The 18,078-nt window shown below is 48.9% G+C and overlaps 1 protein-coding gene across 2 annotated transcripts in view; it reads right to left on the bottom strand.

Moving 5' to 3' along the window:
• The window catches only part of LOC135824177 (major facilitator superfamily domain-containing protein 1-like), a 41,064-nt gene that overhangs the window by 21,389 nt on the left and 1,597 nt on the right, over positions 1-18,078 (bottom strand). For both annotated transcript variants that reach the window (XR_010554844.1, XM_065336920.1), the window contains exons 2-7: positions 16,807-16,859; positions 7,907-8,019; positions 4,759-4,801; positions 4,469-4,536; positions 1,588-1,696; positions 1,041-1,134 (exon numbers count right to left, since the gene is read on the bottom strand). Coding sequence is in view for 1 of the 2 variants with exons in the window: in XM_065336920.1 (XP_065192992.1) it covers positions 1,041-1,134; positions 1,588-1,696; positions 4,469-4,536; positions 4,759-4,801; positions 7,907-8,019; positions 16,807-16,859 (480 nt within the window). In the remaining variant the exon portion in view is untranslated. The remainder of the gene's footprint in view (positions 1-1,040; positions 1,135-1,587; positions 1,697-4,468; positions 4,537-4,758; positions 4,802-7,906; positions 8,020-16,806; positions 16,860-18,078) is intronic.

Here is an 18,078-nt window from a genome sequence, read left to right as displayed (position 1 = left end):
ACTCCAGGTTGGGGTCTGGCGCAACGAAATCCAAACATTGCGTCATCCGGTCCCCGGGCAAGCATGGGCGGATGGGGCCATGTGCATATCTGGTACATCCGGCGGGGGTTCCAAGTGGAAGCAAGCCACGGAAGTGTCACGTAAAACGTTTGCTCCACGGGCTATGCAGTGTCAGCAGAACGGCTTTGATTTCACAGTCACAGAATTTTTTTATTTGAAGAGAGTTTCTCTGCTCGTTGTCTGAAAAGCTTGTATTGGGAGAGTTCGTGACTCCGGGATAGCAAGAATAGGCATGGATATAGATTTACAAGATTTGATGGAAATAGCTCTTGGCACGGCATGAAGACCCGATCGATTTCGAAGTAGATGTGCTTCAACCTGCTCCTCAGTCCCATTTTGGTACAATTTCCAACACTCGACAATCGAGAGAAGAAAATGAGGAGCCCAGATCAAGCAAAAACTGACGAATATCGTCCACAGAGACACTGCACTCCGGCGACAATGGGGAGCGCTTTGCTTTAGGTTCAACAGTGGCCATTGTTCTTCTCTTATCGGAGAGACACTCAAAAGAGAAAACTGTTCGACAACTCTAAAATAATTCTTTGTGTACTTGAGCCTTTCAGTTTCAGGCGTGTTACGTGGCCGTGGATTCGTAAAGAAAGACCCCAAATTGGGCAAACGGGCGAAGTAGGTCCGGGCCAAACTTCCCATTTCGTCATAGCTACTCACTACATGACGTATGAAGTTTGGATTTCGTTGCGGCACTGATTTGTGCTGAGAAGGATCACGAGTTGCACACTCTGGGGGGTTATGGACTCTTGACACATATATATACACACACACACGTACACACACGTACACACACACACACACACCAGCACCAACACCAGCACAGATATGAGGCAGGCCAGCTCAGCGAAAGTACCCAATGACATGAACAAGGAAGGGAAATTCACTGGTTTACATCTGCAGAGTAAGGTTTGGATAAGACAAGACAAACATAGCATCACTCCATGGCAGCTACCTAGCCAAAAACTTACCAGTGAAGAAGGTAAATGCCAGCCGTTGGTAATCTTTGTCAAAGTGAACAGCATTGTAGGTCTTCTCTATACTCAACATGTTTACTGTACTACCCTGAATGCACCAACAGAAGAACAGCATACTGTGCTGGTGAATGCACCAACAGAAGAACAGCATACTGTGCTGGTGAATGCACCAACAGAAGAACAGCATACTGTGCTGGTGAATGCACCAACAGAAGAACAGCATACTGTGCTGGTGAATGCACCAACAGAAGAACAGCATACTGTGCTGGTGAATGCACCAACAGAAGAACAGCATACTGTGCTGGTAACAAGACTGCTACATGTACATGTACATGTACTCACAATCTCACACACAATCACACAGGGGGGACACTGATGCACACAATCACACAGGGGGACCTTACACACAATCATAAGGGGGGGGGGGGGGAGGCACTTATCCACACAATCTACCAGGGGGACACATGCACACGATCATACAGGGGATACTCATGCACACGATCACACAGGAGATACTCATGCACACAGTCACACAACTTACCATCCTGGAAAAGCTAAGCTGAAGGCCAAATGCCATGTTGAGCTCGCGACCCTTGAACCAGCTGACTGCATAGGTATTTTGTGCCACTGCCAGATTCTCCCCTCCCAGCCTAGGAAGATACACCCAGGGAAAAACACCCACAACCGTACACACCCGTACACCCACACACGCGCACAAGAGCATGTGCGCGTGTGCATACCCACATACCCAAAACCACACATGCACACGCACACATCCGCCCACAGCGGTAGACATATACACACACACACAGCAAATAAGAAATAGAAGACAACGAGGTGAATATTGGTTCTCAGAAATCCATATACAGTACTCATCCGGCGGATATGTGTGAATATACAGTGAAGATGGGATATAACGACACTCCTTCGGGAGAGAACAAAATGTCACTATATTCGATCTGTCACTAAACCCGATCTTCCCAATTGATATGCAATATGTATATCAAAATGCCAAGAGGCCCTCTAAATCACAGCTGATGTCAGTGATCAGGAAGCTGGCCCCTCCCGATTCCCTCCCCCCCCCCCTCCTGTCCAATTCCTTGGCACCCCTGTTCCTGTCAGCAGCCAATTGAAGCTCCTTGGGGTGGTGTTCGACGAGAAGCTCAACTTCAGCAACCACCTTCACCAGCTTTCCGTGCGCGCACATCAACGTCTCCATTTCATGCGGAAGGCAGCCCCAATCCTGGACGCTGCCGGACGCCAAACCGTGTATAAGGGCTTTGTAAGGCCGATACTCGAGTATGCCCCACTAGCCTGGCTTGGTGCTGCCCAGACCCACCTTGGGAAGTTGGACACAGCACAGCGCAAGGCCATGCAGATGATTGGACCCACCACCGTCCTCCAGACTCTGCGGGCCAGACGGACAGTCGCAGGGCTGTCCTATCTTTACAAGGTAGTTAACTGCAAGGGCCCACCCCGTCTCCCCCCCCCCCCCCCCCCCCAAACCACGAGCCGATACTGTTCGAACCCGCCAGCAGCATTATGCTCAGCACCAGCACCGGGAACAGCTCTTAAACACCACCCCCGGCACCAGTCCCGATTACCTTCGACGTTCCTTCCCGTACTGTTTCCTTGAATTGTGGAACAGCCTCCCTGAGGACGTCTTTCCCCGTCCGGCCAATCACACCCCACTCACAGCTTTTAAAAAAGGCGTCAACAAACACAATATCAGAGCAGCCATGGTCTTGGGACATGCTTTGAAGCCCATCATGTTGATCGTCTCACTGTTCTTTCCTGATCGCACCTCTCGGTTTGGGGATGTGCGTTGAAGCACACCATACTAACGGTCTATACTGTCCTCTCTTGGTCACCACTCTCCCTATTACCTTTATTGTAATTGCTATTCATGTATTGTGCTTTTGATTTTTCCGTTTTTGCCTTTTGGTGCGTTACCGGCATGGCGATACTGAGACCTATTGGTCAGTGGAGTCACGAGCCTGTAGCCTCACCAGCACTGCTACTATCTGTGACTGTGGCGACCACCATTCAATGTCTTGTCCTCCCCAAACCGTACCCCAGCTCTCTCTCTCTCTCTCTCTCTCTCTCTCTCTCTCTCTCTCTCTCTCCACCTATCTGCCTTGTCTTACTCTTTTTTTCTTTGTCAGCTTTCCTGGTGGTTATGTGCTTTTCAAGTAAATAAAATAAAATAATTACTGCAGATGTGCATGAGCATAATTCATATGGATTTCAGATGTACATGTACATGTGTGTGCCATTGCGGCATGACGTACATGTACGGTGTACGGTGGCACGCATGGCCTGGAGATCCTGACATGTGACACAGACATGTTCCATGCATGCCAGTCCACCTGATACAACAGGAACGTCACTTGGTGCATTTTCAGGTCTTCGGGTATAATACCCATATATACCCGATCTAATATGTGCGCCAGGTACTTGCTAAACGACTTGGGCAACAGGATCGTGTCGCTAAACTCAATCTGTTACATGCAAGGTCGCTATGTCCGATCTCCATTGGGTGCGTTCGATTATTGCCATGAATCGATTCATGAATGGAATCTCGATTTCATGTCATGAGCCCTGGAATGGGTTCCGGTGCTCCACAAGGCTCAAGTCTTGGGCCATTGCTCTTCCTAGCGTATGTTAACAAGGGTACATGAAACCCAGAGTGTGCAGCTCGCATGGGCTGCTGTCACGGCAAAATTCCGCGATTACATGATTCTGGTTATGTAGTGCATACAAGCAAGATTCAAGCAGGTCTCCTTGCTGGACAACTGCAGCTTAGTTGTACGCATTACACTACTTCCCGCAGCATATCTGCACCAACTATGATGTTATCCTGGATTTTCGCCATGACAGACGAGACCCAAGCAGAAAAATGAGCTGCAGCTGCACATTCAGAGTTCCCTGTAGTCTTGACGTTAATGATCTGCCCTCCACAATGGACGGAGTTTCTCTCTTCGCCGACAATACGACTCCTGTGCATGCCGGCACCAATCCTCCTAAGTCACTTACGGGATGTCAGGCATTGCCAAGATTGTGGCCTTGATGGATAAATGGAGGCTTGGACCCAACATGCAGAAAAAATGTCATGAGAGCCTACGTGGTAACGAAACTTTACAGAAGACTGCTCCAGTAATTGCCTTTGTTTTAAGCTCTTTGCTTACAGTGCAAATACTCACCGTTCTATTCCTGGTTCCTTCACCTCTCTTCACTTCCTCCCTGTTTCACTTCTCATTCCTCCCATCACCCCTACCAGGAAACTCCCTAGTAAATATTCATACTGAAGTATACTTTCGGAGAAATAGTCAAACAAAACATGAATGAGAAAACTTCACACTGCAGTGAATGCACTAAACGTTGTCATCGCCGCATATGCTACTGAGCCAACATCAACTTACCCAAAGACAAACCGACCGATTTGCATGATAAGGAAGGAATTGACCTGCGCACCCATAGCAAAGATGATCTACAAAAACAAAACAAAAACAGTTTCAACTTTCAACGCCAACAAATAGACCTTGCTCATCACAATACAGAAAAGAAAAGAAAAAGGTGTCAGTGCAGAGTACATAAGCTAGTTTCACAGGTACACACAAGGATATGCTTTCTTATACTGCATTGTAGCATCAGTAAACTGCCCGCACACAGGTCAAACTTGATTCTATCAGCCATCTCGGCTGTGACATACCTGACCAATCAGAATAATGGCAGTAAATATAATGGTTCCCCACCTGAATAACAAAAATGAACACCATGACACAAGCAACAGGCATAGAGAGAGAGAGAGAGAGAGAGAGAGAGAGAGAGAGAGAGAGAGAGAGAGAGAAAGCTGTGTTACAACTCCGAGTTTCACGTAGTCATGACCATCAGGCAACGTGTACCAAGCAGTTATCCCATGGTACGGTACTATAGGCCTGTTTCAGCCAATCAGGAGCCTTGCTGACCGGGAAATAATAGCCAATACAATCCCGCGCGGGATGATATTCATTATTAACTGGGTTCACTTTTACCGTACCTACTACGGTGCACCCTGCATTGGCATGCCCCACCCCCTCTCGATTCGATGCAATGCATCTTGCCACTGGAGTCCTTTTGATCAGAACCCAGCGACAAAATGCACTACACAGAACCGTGAGAGGGTGGGAGCATGCCAATGCAGAGTGCACCGTCGGTACAGTAAAAGTGAACGGAGAGAACTTACCTCCGCGACTACGTCCAAATCCAGATTCCACACAAACAAACAACGAACTCCAATCACTATTCAACTCAACACTACGACACAAAGGAGACTTCGAAGTGCATCTGTTCTCATTCACTCTTTGTTAACTCGAAAACTACACAAAGTATCAACATCCGAGTGAAAATCACTAATTGCAAGGAGAGATACCGTAACAACTCGAAAAGTACCAGACGTGAAAGTGAGAGGAAAAATCTTGTACAGAATATTCAACAGTGTGAAAGAAGAAGAGCTCAGCAATCCATGTGTGATGTAGATAAGATATGGATGCAAGATGCGACCCGCAGAGATTATCATGACATTGTATCCAGTACGATTACCACAAGAACAATATAAAACGTAGATGCTGCTACAAATCCAGTATGCCTATAATATAACAAGATCAACGTTCTTCTGATTGCATAGTGTCCGAGAGTGATACAACGAAGAGTCTTGATACAACGAAATGCACTTTACTCACTAGTGCCAATGTCCGACGATATGTACAATGTGGTTACTGCCTGCACGGACAGTGTTCAGCAAGGATCCCAAACCGTTGAAAGTTCCACGCCGATCCAATGACAAGGAAGTCAGCACCAGCCTCCATAATGACGTGGTATCTCGCCGTGACTTGAAGTATGGCCCTTACTTTGAACCAAATGACTATGTATCATAACAGTGCAATCTTCGTCAGTTCTCTAGTCCAACTACTAAAATGCAACTTGTCTCCCGAGCTCCATCGCTCTCTAACCTTGACTGGATTGAAAAGAATCTTGCATCTTGTTTTTGGTATAGCTGTACCTTGGTAATTGTATTCAAAACGCAGTTGCGTCGATCCCCAAAATGCGTAGATGTACCTGGGATAAGTAGGATATTGACCCGCGTACTCGGGTGTTACCGTACCCTCATATCATCCCTCCTGCTACGCAGTCGGGATGATATTCGGGAGGTAACACCCTCGTACTTGGGTAATATCCTATACTTATTCTACTCTTCCCAATAGAGGAGAGTACAACCATCACAATGCAGCACAACACAGCACAACACACCACACATCACTACAAAGAATCCACTGAGACTGTGAGAGGTAGACTAGCAAATGAACCACAAAGGTGAGGAGCAGTACATTATAAAGGTGAACAGAGGTGCGACAGAACACTGCACTGCCCTGCACTGCACTTGCACCTTCAGGTCAGCACATGAGTCTGCGTGTTTACAGGCACATGCACAAGTACAGGTGCTACACTGCACCATACACAAGTACAGGTGCTACACTGCACCATACACAAGTACAGGTGCTACACTGCACCATACACAAGTACAGTTGCTACACTGCATACAAATTACTAGTACTATAAGATTTCTACCAGCAGTCACACATATCCTATCAGCAGTCACACATATCCTATGGAACGCACAGCAAATAGCTTAGCGCCCGGTGAGGTGCTCAGCTTGACACCAAGTAGAGCGTGCCAGCAAGTGAGTTATGGTTGCATCCTATTCGCTATCACAAATCTCACCACAGCTGTCACAGATGCAAGCAATGTGCAGAGGCACAAGTTGCTAATACCCTCGCTATTAGATAGCAGCTCCTACAAAAGCCAAAGGTGACACCCAGCAGCAGTAAAGATGATAAGAAGTTTGAAGTACATGACATCAACACCTTCAGAAACACTGTATCCATTTTACTTGTAGATGTACAAACTACAGTTGCGCTTGGTGAAATCTCCTTTTCTATAAGTCTCAGGCATCAGGGGATTTTTGATTGTTCTCTACTGAATGAGGTTTGTCTTGTAGCCGATGTCGTACTAACGAGGGTAGACTGTGCTGGTAGATAACGTACTAACGAGGGTAGACCTGTGCTGGTAGATATCGTACTAACGAGGGTAGACCTGTGCTGGTAGATATCGTACTAACGAGGGTAAACCTGTGCTGGTAGATGTCGTACTAACGAGGGTAGACCTGTGCTGGTAGATGTCGTACTAACGAGGGTAAACCTGTGCTGGTAGATGTGTACGTCCAGCCGCATTCGTACCACTCCCAGTGCGGCAAGGGCCGTGCAAGTTGAGGGCGTCAACTATGCACCTTAGATAGGATTTCACCGAGCACAACTGTACATGCACACAATAACAAGTTACACTGCCAATCAAAACACACACACACACACACCTTGACCTTTGACGCCCATCGCCGGAGACGATGATAGCAATGCTACAGCAGAAGCCATAGCAACTTGTGCTGGGATTGCACCATTCAACAGCTTGCAAGACTGAAGAATTGACCGTCACTATTCAGCCTGGTCTACACCATACAGCTATTTGAAGTGATTTTCTGGCCAGTGAATCCCTATTTTACACACACACACACACCTCAGTTCTCAGACATGCCCATCGCGTAAGCGATGATAGCGAACAGCTATGTTAGACATAGCAACTTGTGCTGGGATTACACCATTCAACAGCTTGCAAGACTGACACACACACACACACACACACACACACACACACACACACACACACACACACCCACACACACACACACACACACACACACACACACACACAAGTTGTAGCAAGTGTGTTTCTGGTTGTGGCTGAAAAGCACAGTGTCAGTTACTTACCGAATACCAAAAACTCGGTCTATGAGAAAGCCTCCAAAGGCACTCAGCACCACATTAGGCCACGAGTACAGCGAATAGAGAAGCTCAAACTGTTCTGTATCCACTTTCATCACCTGCATATGACACACATGCACGCACGCACACACACACACGCACGCACACACACACAAACGGCATGCAAAAGAAGTAACAGGTAAAGAAGAGCTGTGTAAGCATTCAACTGGACACATGAATTCTAACAGTAGCAACCATCCCGGCAGTCATTACTGTAAAGTGAGAAACTTTCGCGGCGTGTAAAATTGACATTTTCACGAATACTGTATAGCAGGAAATTTTCGGACGGAAATATTTTCGGACAAAGCCGAATTTCGACCTTTCGTCCGGATTTTATTTTCGTACAGTGCTGCATGCTAAATGCACGTGTTCGCAAGCAGTACCCATGTATAGTGTACATAATTTCACGGGAACAAATTTTAGTACGGAATTAATTTTAGTACAAAAGAGGCCGTGTACGAAATCGTACGAAAATAAATTCCGTCCGAAAATTTCCTGCTATACAGTAACACCAGTATAAATACCGATAAGAAATTTTCGCGATTATATATATTTTTCAGTTGGATCATGTATTGTTCCCAATCAATGCACAGAAAGTTTGCGTCGATTTGGATTTGCAAATGAGTGATGGTCGCGGAAATTGCCAAATTTAATCTTAGCGAAAGTTTCCAGCTTTTCAGTATTGAACTCAACAAACAATACCACTAGCATATCTTTAGCCGTGCCAGATTCTGCTACTGAGTACAGCTGTAATGGTTACAAGAACACAGCCAGTATCCAGTCATAGTGGTTAATTGGGCACTATACCTATACTGTCTCGGCCGGACGAGACAGACACCAGCGGCACGAGAAAGAGAGAGAGAGACGGGCCACGAGAAAAAAAAGAGAGAGAGAGAGAGAGAGAGAGAGAGAGAGAGAGAGAGAGAGAGAGAGAGAGAGAGAGAGAGAGAGAGAGAGAGAGAGAGAGAGAGAGAGAGAGAGAAAGAGAGAGAGAGAGAGAGAGAGAGAGACGAGCCATGAGAAAGAGAGAGAGAGAGAGAGAGAAAGAGAGAGAGAGAGACGAGCCACGAGAGCCACGAAAAAGAGAGAGAGATAGAGACGAGCCACGAGAAAGAGAGAGAGACGAGCCACGAGCCACGAGAAAGAGAGAGAGACGAGCCACGAGCCACGAGAGCCACAAGCCACGAGAAAGAGAGAGAGAGACGAGAGAGAGACGAGCCATGAGAAAGAGAGAGAGAGAGAGAGAGAGAGAGAGAGAGAGAGAGAGAGAGAGAGAGAGAGAGAGAGAGACGAGCCACGAGAGCCACGAGAAAGAGAGAGAGAGACGAGAGCCACGAGAGAGAGAGAGAGAGAGAGAGAGAGGGAGAGAGAGAGAGAGAGAGAGAGAGAGAGAGAGAGAGAGAGAGAGAGAGAGAGAGAGAGAGAGAGAGAGAGAGAGAGAGAGAGAGAGAGAGAGAGAGAGAGAGAGAGCCACGAGAAAGGGAGAGAGCCACGAGAAAGAAAGAAAGAAAGAGAGAGAGAGAGAGAGAGAGAGAGAGAGAGAGAGAGAGAGAGAGAGAGAGAGAGAGAGAGAGAGAGAGCCACAAGAAAGAGAAATAAAATCAAATAGAACAAGAAAGAGATGATGGACGAGGGTAGTTGCTCATTGACGAGTGACATAGCCTCACAGAGAGTCCATTGGACAGAGCCAGTTAGTTTGACGCAAGTGGCAGAGGACCTTTGTCTTGAAGGATTGGAGACTTCAACTGGGGCATCGGTTCCGGAAACATGTCTTGCAGAAGCCTGTTCCATTCATCCACTACACCATATGGGAACGAATGCTGGAGAAAGTTGGGGGCCGTAGGGAGGAGCACTGTTTGTAGCTGATGCTGATGGCGGACATGGAGCTGTGACCTTCATGGACGTGTATGTATTGTATATGGACTTAATTGAAACTCAATCCCATGCTATAGTGACAGCGGCCGGACGAGACAGCGGCCGGACGAGACAGCGGCCGGACGAGACAGCGGCCGGACGAGACACCAGCCGGACGAGACACCAGCCGGACGAGGCACCAGCGCCACGGGAAAGAGAGAGACGAGCCACGAGAAAGAAAGAGAGAGAGAGAGTTAGCAGAGGTCACAGGGTTGGAATCTCGCCACAGGCTTCGACAGCAGAACCTGCCCAATCAGTCTTGCCTGGGCATCAGTCGTCAACACCATTGCCACCTACTGTAAAAGCCATATAATTATATATAACAAAGTGCTAACTCTAACGAGTTAACGAGGAGAAATCTGTCGTTAAAATAGAAATCGTTATACAGAAATCGATACATATACCGTCCTATTGAGCGTTGAGAATGAGTGAGAATCGTTACCTTTCGTACACGTAAACTAGTCAATTTTGGGAAATCGTTATATATGCGCCTCGTTAGAATAATGGCTTTACAGTAGCAGCAGTAGGCCCAGTGTACCTGCTGGGCCTGACAGCTCCGCACCTCCAGGCGCTGGAGGACGTCATGCCGTGCTGCCAGTGTCCATTAGGTCGGAAGTGTGTGAGATGCAGCTGCGTTCAGCGAGGAAGCAGGTGTATAGATTGTTACCCAGGCAGGTCGCTGCCCAGCACGTGCAACAATTCACCATCTCTCTCCCAGCCTACCGGCGCTAGCAATATTGATAGCATTGGCGTCAAACGTCCAGCCAGCCAGCCTCCCACAGTCGCCTCTGCGCCCCGGGGTGGTGATTGGGCTAAAGACAGTTCCTCACCTCAAGACAGTGGCAGTGACAACAACTTGCTCCATACCCACTCGCCACCTTCGTCAGAATCAGCATGCAGGGAGCATGTAGGCGCTGGCCCTTCACCTGCCGGGGATCGAGTCACTGATACAGTCAGTATCGCCTATAGCGTTGGTGTTTGATTTTGAGCATTTTATCACTATATTAAAGCGATATATCACTATGACCGATACTGCATGCAGTATATGCGAGTGGGGTATCAAACGACTCAGCGCGCCGTGCACATACGCACTGCATAGCTGGCTACAGCTCCTGACACACAACATCAGTATTTCCTCACGATAGAAGCATATTTGGCAACTTGTACAAGCAGAAATCACCAAACAACACAGGACAAGTTCTTCACGAAGAAGTAACACCCTGTTCTCCTCTGACACCACTTGATGTTAGATCAATCACTATAACCGATGCAAAACTAATGTAATAAAGGTCTTTGGAAATATGAATTTGATCACTATAGGCGATATATTACTATAGACGATTATTACTATACGCGATAACTGTGCATACTTAGTCATGGCAAATGAAAATGAATTTGAGAAATTGATCACTATGGCCTACTATAATCCACCAACCTTATAGGCGATACTACTGACTGTACATCCTCTTCCACCCATGATGATAGCCTTGGCACCTCAGCAGCTGATACTTCGCGGGATGCTTCCAGCCCGTTGGCCGTGGATGATGGTGGTGTGGGAACTCTGGTCTCAGTGTCCAATGTTGTTCTTCCAACAGCATCCCAAGTGGAGCTCCTTGCTAGCCTAAGCACCTCAGATCCTGAGCTTTCTGGCCAATCGGCGCGTCAAAGAGCCACGGAGAACATGGTATCTCACTCTCTCGCAATGAGTCATGATCTACGGCACCCGTCACAGTCAGCCCCCTGCTCAAGGGATCTAACCCACGCACATGCAAATGACATTGGTGTGCAGTGTTGCCAGTGTCAGGCAAGTGGATCTTGTGTGAGGTGCTCATGTGTTCGCGCTGAGAAGGGATGTGTGAACTGCTAGCTCATGTCGGAACCCTCACAGCGCGTTGCCCCAGGTGCTAATAGCGCCTGCGCATCCTGCGGGGAGGACCACTAGTACCACACCCGCCTTAAGCCAAATTGTGAGTACTGGCGCTAGCTCAAATGTTGCGGCACCCGGCGCAGGCGGATATACTCTCCCGCCACGACCTTCAAGTGGCACGTCGCAGCCTTTGGGTGGGGGCTGACACTCGTCTCGAGACTTTGGCGCCAGGTCACAGTCCATCCATGGTGCCGATCCACGTCTTGCGCCTTCCTCCACGCATGTGCCTGGACCCAGTGAGCCGGATGCACGGGATTCAGAACGGTCAGTCGGAACTGATCCTTTCGTGGAGCAGGTAACTGCTGCCTACGAGGTGGTGGCGGGATGGAGACGCAACCTGTTCATTGTTCCTTACGGAGCCTCTGCCTTTGTTGGGGAGTTAGCCAGGCTGATTCAGTGTTTCGCAGATGATGGTAATCATCAGAGTATTGCCTGGAGGGCGGTATGCACTGCCTGCCATCTCCTGCTTCAAAAGTCCCACGATTCGAAGATGATGAAAAACCAGGCTGACCACCTGACCCACCGGCTGTCGCTCTGGAGATCTGGCAGAATTCCCGAACTGGTGGAGGAGGGTGAGGCTATCCAGTCTCATCTGCCGATACTCCCATCATGCGCATCGTCACTCGCAGTCACCAGAGCGGAGTGATGTGGTACAGCAAAACCTGGTGTAAGCGACCTCTGTGTTTAGCGAACACCTGCTCTTAAAGGGGAAGTTAAGGCAAAAATTAAAAGTTCACCAGTTGTAGTCTTCGGGGTGCTGAGTCGAATGGTCGTGGTCCGAGAAAGCTGAGACGCTCCCTTCCTACTTGAATCCCAATCGAACTCGCGGACTTCCACCGAAACTGGGTGACTGCGCCCTACTAGATGGGGATTTGTATGCAAAATGTCACTAAAAGCGCCATTTCGTTCTTATAAAAGCATGGATGACCGCGATTGGCCCATATGTTGTAGTCTTTTGGACGCTGAGTCGATTAGTTTTGGTCCGAAAAGGCTGCGATGCAGCGTTCCTCCTTTATTCCCAATCGAACATGGCTGAAGAAGCGGTCACGTGCTCCTGCGTACACCAGTCACCTGGTCACCGTGCCTGCAGGGTACAACTTACTAGCCTGTTTGACCTTTTTTGGGTGCAGTCCTGTCACTCGAGTTGAACCTTGGTGTGAAAGTTGTCGCCTGCTGGCGTGGTGACCAGGTGATTTGGGCACCCTGGTGCACGTGACCGCTTCTTCAACCATGTTCGATTGGGAATAAAGGAGGAACGCTGCATCGCAGCCTTTTCGGACCAAAACCAGGCGACTCAGCATCCAAAAGACTACAACATATGGGCCAATCGCGGTCATCCGTGCTTTTATAAGAACGAAATGGCGCTTTTAGTGACATTTTGCATACAAATCCCCATCTAGTAGGGCGCAGTCACCCAGTTTCGGTGGAAGTGCGCGAGTTCGATTGGGATTCAAGTAGGAAGGGAGCGTCTCAGCTTCCTCGGACCACGACCATTCGACTCAGCACCCCGAAGACTACAACTGGTGAAATTTTAATTTTTGCCTTAACTTCCCCTTTAACGACCGTTTTCCATGCACCGACAGTTCTACACAGACACTGTATGACCTGGTTCTAAAGACCACCTGGCTTTAACGACCGCTTTTGCTTCCACCGTGGGGTGGTCGCTTAAACCTGGTTTTACTGTACTTAGCAATCTAGTGTTTCAGGGCAAGATTTCATCAGCCATTAGGTATCTCACTCCCAACAGTTCTGGCGGAGTTCTCGCAATGAGTGACGTTGGCGATCCTACGACTGGTGCCACTGTGCGTCAGGTGCTGCTGGATAAGCACCCCCAGCCTGCAGTGCCTCATGATGATGTTCTTCTACCTGGGGAGGCAGAGCCGGTCAATCCTGTGATATTTCAGAGGCTAACCCCCGAGTTGATCAAAAAGCTCAGCCGGCAAATGAAAGGCTCGTCTGGCCCCTCGCGCCTCAATCCGGACGCCTGGTGCAGGATGACGACCTGCTTCAGGGAAGCCTCAGATCGTCTTTGCTGTGCTCTGGCTGCGGCTGTAAGGTGCCTGTGCACGGAGACTCTCGAGGCTGATGCTGTGATTGGCTTCACCTCGGCACGTCTCATACCCCTAGACAAGAAACCCGGTGTTCGCCCAATTGCTGTTGGGGAGGTCTCCCGCCGTTTAATCTGCCGCGCGATCATGACTGTTGTGGAGAGCGACGTAAGAAGAGTGACGGCCCCATTGCAAGTGTGCCATCTGCATGCGAGGCCGCGGTTCACACCATGTCAGCCTTGTTTGCACGGCCAATGGTGGAAGGCGTTCCGATGGTAGATGTGTCAAATGCGTTTAACAGTCTAAAAAGACAAGCCGCTCTACACAACTTGCCTCGTCTGTGTCCAGCATTGGCAAGAGTATTCGTGAACACCTATTCCAGCCCAATTCGCCTTTTTGTGAGCGGTGGGGGCAAAGTGTTGTCGGGCGAGGGAACCTGCCAGGGAGATCCGCATGCTATGGCTATATACGCAGTCGCCATCAGCCCCCTAGTCAAGCATCTGGCCCAGGTATGCCCTACTGTCACGCAGTCATGGTATGCAGACGATGCCTCGGCAGCTGACTGCCTCCAGCCCCTGCGCACATATTGGGATGAGGTGAAGGCGGTAGGACCTGGATATGGTGTACCGTCCAAACCCATCCAAGACCGTGCTGGCTGTCAAGGCTGATGTACTTGACAGAGCAAGAGACATCTTCGGAGGAACGGGCAATAAAGTCACATGTTCTGGAAGCCGGTACCTGGGCGGCGGAATAGGCACCCGAGAATTCTGCCATGGATATCTGTCGGAGTTGGCAGGGGAATGGGCTGATGAACTGCGGGTCCTGATGAAGATGGCCAAGACTCAGCCTCACGCGGCCTACACCGTGTTCACTAGAGGCTTATCGAGCAGGTGGAAGTACCATCTCCGCGCTATGGCATGCCCCAGCGACATTATTGCCAGCGTGGATGACGTGCTAAATACCGTCCTGCTGCCGACTCTCCTTGGGCACGATGTCTCGGGTTCGGGGTCCTTCCGTGAGCTCTTGGCCATGCCAGTTCATTTTGGTGGTCTGGCCATTCCCATTCTCAACTCCCTGGCGCCACACGAGCACGATGCTTCCATCAGGACCACAGCACCGCTGGTCCGGCTTGTGCTGCCGGATTATGCTGCTCCGACAACTCAAGTACCTGCGCTTGCTGGTGCCGGCACCCCGGACAAATCTCGCTTGGTGACGGCCCTGAGGCGGCAGGCGGGTGATTTCCCCCCTGCTGCAGTGGATTCAAGCGCGCAGCCCGCCGGTGTTGTTACCGCATTGACAGCGGTCCCGGATTCAGCGATTGTCTCCATTGAGGCTGATCCGGTCATGGACGCCATTGGCGCAGTGCGTGAAACTGCCCGCCAGCTCCGGTCTGTGCAGCTGAGGGAACATGAGGATCAGTCCCGGAGCCTTCATGGCACCCTGTCACCACAAAAGCAGTTGCTTCTGGAGACGGCTGGAGAAAAAGGAAGAGTCTCCAGCTGGCTCACGACACCTCCCTCCCTCATGCACAGAGTAACAATTCTGAACAAAGCCGATTTCCGTGATGCACTGTGCCGGCGTTACGGTCTGTCTTTGGATGGTCTCCCCAGTACCTGTGTGTGTGCGGGGCTGCCCTCACCACGGATCATGCCCTATTGTAGCGTGCCCATGAGGGGGATACCCCATCTCTCGCCACAATGAGATCAGAGATATCCTGGCAGAGGTAATGCGGGAGGTGGTGAAGGATGTGGAGACCGAGCCGACTCTGCTCCCATATCAGGGAGAGGATTTGCCAGGCCGGTCAGCCAACTGGTCGGCAGGAGCCGCTTGGATATTCGGGCTCAGGGATTTTGGTCGAGGCCACGGGTCACTCACCCGAGAGCCTCCCTGCTGTCTCGTTCGTAAGTCCTGAGTCAGCTCCAGGCACAAAAAAAGAACATACTGCGACAGAGTGAACAGGGTAGACCGTGGAGCTTTCACTCCTCTCATTTTCAGTACCTCCGGCATGTCCGGCATGTGCGGCAAAGAGACGACATTGTGTTTGAAGGCACTGGCATCGCAACTGGTGGAGAAGCATAGCGAGCTTGCCTACTCTGTAGAAATGGGCGAGCTTCGGAGCCTCCTGTCGTTTACCCTGCTCCGTTGGGCCATATGCTATGCAAAAGACGTTACTTCAGCAACGTCTGGCGCTAGCCAGGGTCCACACAGCTTTAATTCCGTGTTTGTTTGTTTGTGCCATCGGCATGCTTGGCGCTATCCCGTACCTGTCCCGTACCGTACCATCAAAGACAGCTGGCCACAATATTCAGATAGGACTGTCAAATGCAAGATCATATCGTGAAGCAACTTGGAAGAATGTGTATGTATGCGAAGTGTATCGCAGAGAAATGAAAAATTTATAACATCCCTATGCTTTTTTGCCTAGGTCATCAAGGTGGTAGACGGTGTCGTATTACCCTCAGGGCCCTACGCTATGCTTTTTTTGCCTAGCTCATCATGCATGTTACTCGAACAGATGGAAACTTTTTGCAATACAATGATGTAGCCGATCAGTTCGTTGTGGTATGGTTGGGCATTGAAGCTGTCATGGTCGACGTAAAACACTATAAGACCGCAACGAAGTTGGGGCCATAGAGAAAGTTCCATCAGTTCTAATAACATGCATGATGAGCTAGGAAGAAAAGCATAGCGCAGGGCCCTGAGCTTCCAAGCTCTCTCGTTTGATAACAAACTGGGTGTCGGAATCAATAATTCGAAAAGCGCAAGCAAAGAAGGCAATGGTGACAAATCCAGTCAAGTACATTGTACTACTACTATTACTACTACTTGCAAGTGCTACGATACATCTTGTGAACTAACGTTACATGTACATGGCTAAAAAGCCTACAATCATGGCTACAATCACCATGAATACATATGCTGCCCTTGCATGGGCCTATGGCTGGGCTAATGCTTACCTGCTGTATTGTGCTCTGCAGAGCGGCAGGATTGTCATAACAGAAGTAACTGCCTGCAGTCAGTGGGCAATCAGTTCAAACACGAATACAACAAATAAAAAAGTGAACACACACACACACAGTGTATAGTGTACAGATTTCTGACATGCACTATGAATGTGTGCACAGTTGCAAGCAACCCACAAACTCGTGCACACCACAGCAAACAGATTGGAAGCAAATTGTGCATGCCTTCAAGTGCCAATCAGGCATAATATACAGCGCACAAACTAACAGTGATAGTAATCCCGTGGTAGTGGGGGAGGGAGCACTGGTTTCCACGAATGCATGCATGCACACTGCAAGAGTGTATTGAGCATGAATGGTTTATCACAATATAGCTACAACTGTACATGCATTACAATCTGCTGACCATCGATACACAGCCCTTGTTGGGGTGCGACAAGCACCAACATATTGCCCGTGCACGCTCACGTGGGCAATATCGGCCGATATCTGCACAAACGATGACGGCCGCGTGTGCAGATACCGCACCCATTACTGCTCACGCGTGCAAGGGCAATGCTTCGCTTACCCTATCCCGCGTGACTGTTTCATGCGTATGTACATCTCGTGTGTAAATACTATTCCAAGTCGCTTGCCATAGTCTGCTGCTTTTCATGTACTGTATAAGTACAGCGTTTTGTTTGGAATTAACTTTCGCTATACTCGTTAGGGGGCACGAAATAACTAAAGTCTGTACCAAACTAATGTTTTTTTTCTGAACGTTCGGGGTGACAGACCTCGACCAAAAACGAAATTTAGTACGTAACAAACCTTCTGGAGTGATCTAACGAAAGATTTTGTAAACGAAAACTTGTACTTATACAGTAGATGGGTTCCAAAAGCCAAATACACCACATTGAACACCACATTGAACACCACATTGAACACCACACTACTAGTACTACGCTTAGATAAGTTCAAAGCATGAGCTGAGTACTGCATTGCAATACTGCATGGGACAACAAAACGAGTTATGCTCCGCAGTATCATGAAACATAGCACACTCTACAAGATCATAGATGAGTTTGATCTAGGGCAACAGCCATGTGGGATACGATATCACGCAATACTGGTGCTAGCAAGAGTAGCGTTTCATTAGATTCTTGATCTCTGTCATCCTGCTGTGTTGATCTGTCTAAGTCTGCCGTCCCAGCTCTGCGTAAATCCCAGCCGCAAAAAAAGCACTTCTGGCTGGTGAGAAAGGTACTTCTTGTCAATATGTGGTTA

Source organism: Sycon ciliatum, chromosome 1, assembly GCF_964019385.1.
Source record: "Sycon ciliatum chromosome 1, ocSycCili1.1, whole genome shotgun sequence".
Lineage (NCBI taxonomy): Eukaryota > Metazoa > Porifera > Calcarea > Leucosolenida > Sycettidae > Sycon > Sycon ciliatum.
Note: the sequence above shows the minus strand (reverse complement) of the source record. Positions and strands in the feature narration are given on the sequence as shown.